The sequence below is a fragment of the Tiliqua scincoides genome, chromosome 2, assembly GCF_035046505.1.
Source record: "Tiliqua scincoides isolate rTilSci1 chromosome 2, rTilSci1.hap2, whole genome shotgun sequence".
NCBI lineage: Eukaryota > Metazoa > Chordata > Lepidosauria > Squamata > Scincidae > Tiliqua > Tiliqua scincoides.
This window is the reverse complement of record NC_089822.1, coordinates 136,147,378-136,155,996: the sequence shown is the minus strand read 5'-3', so window position 1 is coordinate 136,155,996 and position 8,619 is coordinate 136,147,378. Positions and strand designations below refer to the sequence as shown.

The window sequence follows — 8,619 nt, the reverse complement described above, 5'->3', positions numbered from 1 at the left end:
CAGTACTGGAAGCAACAGATAAAAGGAAACTCCAGCCCAGGCTCTGCAAACAGTTTCTCATCTGTCCGGCAGGCTTTCAACCCCCAGGTTCTGCTAGCCTGCTAATATGGAAAAAACCTGGTTAGTTGTTCTGCTTCAATTATGTGTCCAGATCTTTGCTTTCCCAGTGTACTTGCTGTGGTACCTGGGTTTATGGGGCCCTTTTTGCAAGAAGGCATTCCCGTATTTCATGGCCCTGGTGACCCTTGATTACAACAAGAAAATGGCTGGTAAGAAGCAGGAGCTTTTCAGCAATCTCATGGACTTTGCAGGCCCCGCAGGGGTGCTCAGGCTGCTGGAGATTGGCACAGGAACAGGGGCCAACTTCCAGTTCTACCCAAGAGGATGCAGAATCACATGTACGGATCCCAACCCCAACTTCAACAAATTTCTTGAGAAGAGCCTGTCTGAGAATCCACATCTGCAGCTGGAGAGCTGCTTGGTCAGCCCAGGGGAAGACTTGCACCAAATACCGGATGCCTCGATGGATGTGGTGGTTTGCACTCTGGTGTTGTGCAGCGCAACAAATCCAGAAGCAGTAATAAGAGAAGCTCTACGAGTGCTGAGACCAGTAAGTAGATCAAGTGGTGGGAAGTAATTGAGGTGCTAATCTAGAAATACACATCCCCAGAGGGGGATCAGAAATGATATGGGGAGGGGGTGCAACCATGCACATTCTCCTTTAGAGTCTGACAAGGGTTATCAGCTTCACAGGGGGGAGGGAAGGCCTCTCCTGCAGAGGGAGTACTCAAGTTCCCCTCTCCTCCTCTGCCACATATCTCCCTTCCTTAGGTGAATCTGCCACTGTTCATCACCCTTTATTAGAGAGCAAGGTCTCAGTACGCCCTACAGGCTACCCCGTTCTTTCCCCACCTCCTTGTCCCACCCCACCCTCGGATGTCTCCCTGGTCACCTCATGGCCCTTGCTTGCTGCTGAGTCCTTCGCTACGGCTGCCTATGATGAAGCTCCAACAAGCCATGGCTTCACAGGTGTACAGGAGGCTCCCTGCAGGAGCGTTGTTAAATGAGGTGGAGCCATGCCACTAGAGGTTGCTGGCAGTCCATCTTACTCTGGTCCTGCCTACCTGCGGCAAGCAAGGTTTGTCACTGAGGGCCTGTCTGAAAGCACAGCAGTGCTTTGGGGCAGCCAGAAAAAGAGGCTAAATGCACTCCCAGGACACTTGTTTTTTGTAGCAGCGATTAGTTCTGAATTTCACCTGCTTTTATTCCTAAGGATATTTGTTGACTTTATAGGCAAAGTACTTTGTCTTCTGTGTTTTATTTGCATTTTTAATGATTTCATATTACTGTATTGCTGTTTTATTTTTGTGAGTTTCGTTCCAATACTAATAACCACAGTGAATGCCGGGAAGCAGGCTCACACTGCCGGAACAAGGGCTCTGTTGAGACAGATTTCACACATGCTGCTCAAAGCGCTTTGGAGCTTCTCTCCCACTGTCGGAGTACACAAGTTACACAAACTTCACAGGTGGGAGGGAAGGCCTTTCCTGCAGAGGGACCAATTCCAATTGTACACGTTACACTTATCAGGCTTTCGATCAACTAGCCACACAATCCTAAGTAGCCTCCATGTCTGCAAAGCATGCTCTGCATGCCCAGAGTTCTAAAATTTAAAACCTGGATGCTTGTCCTTGTGATAGAATACCCAAATAGGTCTTGGCTTTATTAAAACAAAACCCCAAAAAAAAGCTATTTGTGAAGAATTGTATGACAAATGGAAGAAGCTCATCCAGTCTTTTCCCATTTCAAGCAAGGTGCTCTATTCATCAGTTGTTCAGGAATATCATTATGGATTCTTGTTTTGAAAAAGCCATGATTCTGATCTACAGAAAGGAAAACAAAATTTAGAAGCAGGATTCCTTATCAAGTTGGGACAGGCTTTCCTGACAAAGCGTTCTAATACATGGGTAAATACACGGAGAGCTCAGTTAGGTACAGTCCATGGCATTATTCCCAAATAACTTTTTAACCCATGTATCCAAATAAGGGCATGTAGACATAATGAAAAAATCAAAGGAAATTCAAGGGTGATCATGCTATAAAACTGCACTGTAACGAGTGGCATCAGTGTAAAACATTACTGAAGAGGTTACTACTAGAAGTTTGGGGTATTACTGAATATTCCAGGGAGCTCAAAGGTTCTTTACACCTTATAAAATTGAGTCCTCAGCATTTGTTTTCCTTCCCCCCTATGCTCTTTGTGACAAATACAAGATGATTCTCCATGGAGTTATTGCTGGCTACTTGCTCTCCGATGTATGTTAATGCAGAAATAGTGATAAGGTGAATTTGAATGTTTATATTCAATGAATGGATATAGTGCAGCACAGTCAGCTCTGCAAAGGATTTTTTAAAAAGCAAAGGAATTTAGGTTCTGAACACAATCAGAATGGAAGTTAGGTAGGTCCACAAATGGCATTTTCACAAAACTCCATAACATTCTTTGATTTCCTCTTCTTGCAAATCTGGTTTTGAAAACAGAAACATGATTTTCAAAACAGGAGGAAAAGTGTTTTAGAATATTCTATTTTCTGAGATGATGGAAATAATAAATTTCTGGAAACTACCCTTTTTAAAAGAAATAAAAAATATTTCTATGGTGGAAGCACGGTCAGCCCTCCATTGGACTTCAGGTGACCTTCAGAGGGATTCATGTGGCACATCCAGGGCCCTCATCTCGACTCCCACCCCGTTCCAACCCCATCTTCAGTGGGGGCTGCTGACAATTTGTCCCTGTGTGGGCACCACCTCCTAGCCCACTGGAGGACCTTGATTGAAAACCCATTTGAAAAAGGGAGTCTGCACAAACGACTGCTCTGCATAGCACCAGGAAAGGCAGCTTTTTGGTTGCTTCAGGGAGCCCGTGTTGAGCTCTCCCTAGCTCTGAGTGGGGAGAAAGAGAGCTGAGTTTTTAAAAAATTTATTTCTGGAAGGGGGAAGGGAGAGGGTGTGTTTCAGCAACTGAGCTTAAAGGGGGAGGGGGAAGGTGATCCTGAATTCCCTCCCTACGCCTGGATCTCACAACACCTCACTGTCCCCAAGAGTGCTCCTCACTGGTTTCGCTAGGGGGGTGTGGGGGGTGCAGGCCGCACCGGGTGAGGCGCCGGGATGTGTGCTGCGCCCTGGGGGGAGGACGCGCTAAAATCACGGCATTAGGAGCTAGCCCCACATGCCATACACCGTTGGATGCGGTATTCCCAGCAGAGTGCAATGGAAAAAACAGAATTGCAATAGCTCCTTTCCTTCAAAAGTTATGGCCAAAAACCAAGAAAGAAAAAATGCATGGAGCCCTATGGAAAGTGAAAGTGAGTCGTATCGCGCATTTACTCGCGAGTAGGCGTACTTGCCAAAGTCCGTCGGAAAGGGCAGGCTGAGAGGACTCCAAGGACTCCAAGGACATCAGACATCCCTCCCTCCCTCCCAGCTGCAGTCTATTGAGCCCTATGGAAATGAAAGCAGCCTCACGGTTGCGTTTACTCGCGAGTAGGCAGACCTGTCTTGGTTGGTGGTCAGGCCAGGAAAAGTGGAATGTGAGGACACCAGAATGGCCCTGATCCGATGGAGCTGGAGTGCAACAAATGCTCCAGAAGGCAGCCTCCCCCCCCCCCCCAAAAAAAGGACAAAAAAGAGGCTTCAACTGGTAAGGGGAATGTTTTCTATTTTGCACTTGCAAAGTCAGGAGGGTCTTTGTATTGATATGTCTGAAACAGAAAAACTTTAAACTGGGCACTGGGAGGGCTGGAAATCTCACTGATACTTTTTGGGGGGTTGTTATTGCAGGCAGACTGCAGGGTAAGCTCCATTGGCCACTATTGGACTTACTTCTGAGTAGACATGCATAGGCTTGAGCTCACAAGCTGCAATCCTACCCACACTTTCCTGAGAGTAAGCCCCATTGACCACAATAGGACTTACTTCAGAGTGGATTCACTTGGTGGAACAGGACTGGCTCTCCCTTATTTAATTATTTCTTTTATTTTAATTTAATTATTTATAATTATTTATTTTAATTTGCTTGATGGTGTCATTTCTGGCCATGACATCACTTCCAATGGGTCCTGGACAGATTGTCATTCTAAAAACTTGGTCCCAGTGCTACAAGTTTGAGAACTGCTGCAATAAGGTGTTAGTAAGTTGACATGGGGTGTTTTTGTGTGTGTGACTCTACAAGTTTTCAAAATCACTAAAATCAGAGTTTGGAGGAATAATCCCATCAGGTTATATATCAATCAATGCATAATTTCATGCAGAATGCAATGAAACAAACCACACTGAAATATCGTGTTCTAACAAAAGGTACAGCCAAAAAACCAGTGGGGGCGGGGCGATGGTACATCACCAAGCCCACCACCTGGCGCGTTGCCCCGCCCACTGCATAGGGTGAGCCGCAGGACTCCCGCACCGGGTGACGCGAATCCAAGTGACGCCACTGGTGCTCCTCCAACAGAAAATAAAGAATAAGTGAAGAGCTTCCTGTCTCTCACTCATTCAGTCCTTTAAATTCCTATTTAAAGCCCACCTCTTCAGTGAAATCTTTGGCGTACCTTAGTCCCCATTCCCTACAAAAATGAAAACCATCTGTAACCAAAGCAACTGCATGTAATTCAGTTTAATTCAGTCCTTGCATAAATATCCTTGGCCTCCCAAGGATATCTAGATATCTGCAGTATCTAGATTGCAGGGCCCTTGGGGCAGGGACCCGTCTTAAAACATTGTATACATGGATCTTATATCAATCAGATTAATCTACAAATAATCTGTTCTCTAGGGTGGAGCATTCTTCTTCCTGGAACATGTTGCAGGTGCACCTTCCAGCTGGAAACTCTTCTGCCAGCAAATCTGCGATCCAACGTGGACAATTTTGTTTGATGGATGCCATCTGACCAGAGAAACCTGGAAAGTCTTGGAAAGGGCCAGCTTCTCAGAGCTGAAGTTACGACATATAAGAGCTCCTATCAATTTGTTCCTTCTTCACTCTCATATTGTAGGTTATGGTGTAAAGTAGCTAAATCAGTTTTTCCCAGACTTTTCGGAGCCCTTAGAACAGTGTTTTTCAACCAGTGTTGTCTCATGACATACTGACATGGTTCTAAAATGATCAAGGCACATCCTCCATTTTTGGACAACTGAGAAGGCACAAGGCACACCATGCTGTTGGTGGGGGGCTCACATCCCCCAACGGCCCTACTAGTAAATTACCCTCCCCCAAACCCCTGCGGCACACCTGCAGACAAATTGTGGCACCCCAGCGTGCCATGGCACAGCGGTTGAAAATGGCTGCCCTAGAAGCTGCTGCCTGATTTATGAATTCCTCGGGGTGTAGCTATAATGGTGACTGGGCAACAGTGCTCCCCCACCAGCAGCCTGTTGAACCCTTGATGCACATAACCTTCTGCCCTGTCAGTTTCACGAACCACCCAAAATTGGGTTGCAACCTACTGGTGAGTTCTGGACCCACAGTTTGGGAACCACTGAGCAAGATAATAAAAACTAAAAAGTACAGTTTTCCAATACCTCTCCATAGAGTAGGGGTGGCCAACCCGCAGCATGCCACATGCCACTTTTTATATAGAGAATCTTGAATGTGCCACTCCACCAATAGTGTCCCAAGGGTGGGGTGGTCGGCCCTGGTTGTCACATGTGCTACTGAGCAGCCGATAAACCTGATCCCCTCCCCCAGACCTTAAGGAGGACACCAGGTCTTCCCATCTTTTTGAGTGGCCGCTCAGTCATGGGTAGACCTGGTCTATGCCTCCAGATACTCTGTGCACCCAAAAGGTAGACTTGGCCTCAACAAAGGAATCTTGAGGCAGAGGGCCCGACATTTAAAAAGTGTCTGTGTGCCAAGGGTTGGCCACCCCTGCTATAGAGGTTATTTTGTATATCTCTGTGTAACCTGAATATGAATATTAATTATAGTTACTCCCACTCAGAGTCAGTCTTATCAGTAAAACCTGTATAGAAGTACCATATAATTAGGGATATGTCAGGGAGAAGGTCTCTGACACTTGGTGTTACAATTCAGGTCCCAGGCTCTTCCCTCAGAAGGGGAGGCCAATGTAGTTCAGAATGTTCCTCAGCACCTGCTTGCCAGATTCTGATGGATACGTTGCATTTTATTCAGTCTGAGGATGTGGGCAAGAAGGTATGAGGCTAACCATGTGCCGAGATGAACCTTGCTCATCCTGGTTGCTTAAGATGTGTGTATGTGGGAGGGAGGGTGAAAACTGTTAACACTTCCCTAGCAAAAGAAATGCCTGCTGTCTTAAAGGACGTTATCATAACACCATTATTGATTGTCTCATCACCCTGGATAACTTTCAGCTAGTCTCAAATTTGTCATTTTAGGGTCACATTTTAGGGCCAAGGCAGGTGGTAGGGACCCACCACCTCCAGTTCCAGCGTTCTGGAGGTTGCTGATTATCGGGGTCATTTTCTATATGGACCCTTTCTGGGGACTAAGACAGTCTTGTCCATCCTAACAACTGCCCTATCAGGAACTATATGATGATTTGGTTGCTCTGGCTACCCTAGTACACTTTTAAAGTGATTGTAGTGTCTAATTGTAATTTAAATTTTGAATAGAAACACATGACACCACTTTCTACACTTCTACCTTTGGAAAGCATTGAAATCTGCAAAAATATCTCCCACCCATAGTGAGAGGTATGCAAGCATCACCAGCACTGTCACCATCAGCTTGGGGCTTGGGGAGATCCTTTTCTGGTGGGTCTGTGGTGCTCCTTGGCTTTCTGGGATTTTTAAAAAATTATGATGATGAATAAGTCTTTCAAACCCCCCCCCCCGCCCCGCAGATAAAAGATATTTTCTCTTCATGAAACTTGCATGAGTTATACGTCTTTGATGTTTCTCCATACTTATCTAATTTTGCACACCAATATTAATACTCGACAGAATTGCCCATGGCATTCTTCCCCAACACAAAGACCTTGTAACTCACAATGTCTGAGCCCATTTGCAGGGGGGGTGTGGAGAAGGAGCACCCGTCTCAATGGAGGAAGATAACCAGTGATCCTCACCACTCCAGAGGCTCGACCTGAAGCTTAAGCTTCAAACCTACTTGCTGTGCTGGAGCAAAGCCCTCAAATGCTTGAAATACAGCAATGATACAAGTGAGTTCCCTTGAGCACGTGCAGAGTGCCTTTCCTTCACTGCTGAGCTCAGGCCTTGGGGAGGACCCTGAGACCTGCAGAATTTTCCTCTTCCTCCTCAGCTGCTCCCCCTGCACGCGAGGGGGCCCTCAGGCTATCACTCCAAAGGACCCCCATCACGCCCCTCCCCTTTTGCTGCTGCAGTATCAGGCCTTGCAAGAAGCTGCTCACTTTCCATTCCACGCATCTGCCCCCCCTTCTTCATTATGCGCCTTTGTGAAAAGGGCTGCTGTACCATGTTTCAAGCTGCACCTTTAAGAAAGTGCCTCCCTCTTGGTCTTCTCTGGCCAGCGAATTCCACCTATCTACATGCATTCTATCTGCATGTCTGACCCCTGCAGGTTTGCTCTCACACCCCCTCCAGTCCATTCCACGCCTGCAGCAGGAGACTTGGCATGCTCCCAGTCTTTCTGCCACGCACAGTAGGAGCTCCAACAGGGAGTTAATACTGGCTGTGTGTAGTTCACTTAAAAACGACCAACTTAAAAGTATACAATCTGAGAGACAAAACACAAAAGGAAACAGGGCCAGAGAGGGAACTGGCAAAGAAGTCAACTCAGCTGCCCAGTGGTGTAGCTAGGTCATTTGACACCCGGGGCCCATCAATTTTTGTCACCCCATATTACTTAATTAATTCACATTTTTATACCACCCTTCCTCTAAGCAGCTCAGAGTGGTGTTAATCTCAGCGTGTGGTTAATCTGCGGAACTCCTTGCCACAGGACGTGGTGATGGCATCGGGCCTAGATGCATTTAAAAGGTGTTTGGACAAATTTCTGGAGGAAAACTCCATCATGGGTTACAAGCCGAGATGCGTACATGCAACCTCTTGATTTTAGAAATGGGTTATGTCAGAATACAAGATGCAGGCGAGATGTCATGAATATGTGCAGTTCAGGCCTAGTAGCATTGCAAAGCCTGAACCAAAGTAACCCAGTAACACAGAAGGGGCTTGCAAGGGGCTTGCAGTCCTAGCTGCTAAGAATTTACAACTCAATGGAAGATGATAATGTAGCCCCTAGGCAGCCAGAAAGACGCCCATCAAGGATGGGATGCTGCTGTAGATCTCCAGGGGGGAGGGAAGAGCTGAGAGGGCGAGCTTCCAGCCCCACTTCCAGAGGACAGGGTCTTTTGGTCTTTGTCTCTTGGTGAGATAGGTGGTGGGTGCACATCCTGCCCCGCCAGGACCATGTGGCCTCTTAGGTAACTGACCTGCGGATCTACAAAAGAAGCTGATTCAGGTGAGAGTTAGAAAATAATAGAGTTAGCCAGTTAGCTTTGCTGTTTTATGCTGATATGTTTCCTAGAAGTTTTTATGCCTCTAGCATTTGCTGCCTTTTGTAACTTTTTGTAACCCTATGTACTTAATAAAGTAAAAATCCTTTTA

At 46.4% G+C, this 8,619-nt stretch overlaps 1 protein-coding gene across 1 annotated transcript; it reads left to right on the top strand.

The window, feature by feature from the left end:
- On the top strand, window positions 1-8,619 carry TMT1A (thiol methyltransferase 1A). Its single transcript, XM_066615209.1, has 2 exons — window positions 1-610; window positions 4,829-8,619. Exons 1-2 carry the CDS (start codon window positions 107-109, stop codon window positions 5,063-5,065), a joined length of 741 nt encoding a protein of 246 aa, XP_066471306.1. The 5' UTR covers window positions 1-106; the 3' UTR covers window positions 5,066-8,619.

Coding starts and splice junctions, on each gene's coding strand:
- TMT1A (XM_066615209.1), top strand. CDS start 107: ATGGAAAAAACCTGGTTAGTTGTTCTGCTTCAATTATGTGTCCAGATC. Junction 611..4,828: donor CTCTACGAGTGCTGAGACCA/GTAAGTAGATCA, acceptor TCTGTTCTCTAG/GGTGGAGCATTCTTCTTCCT.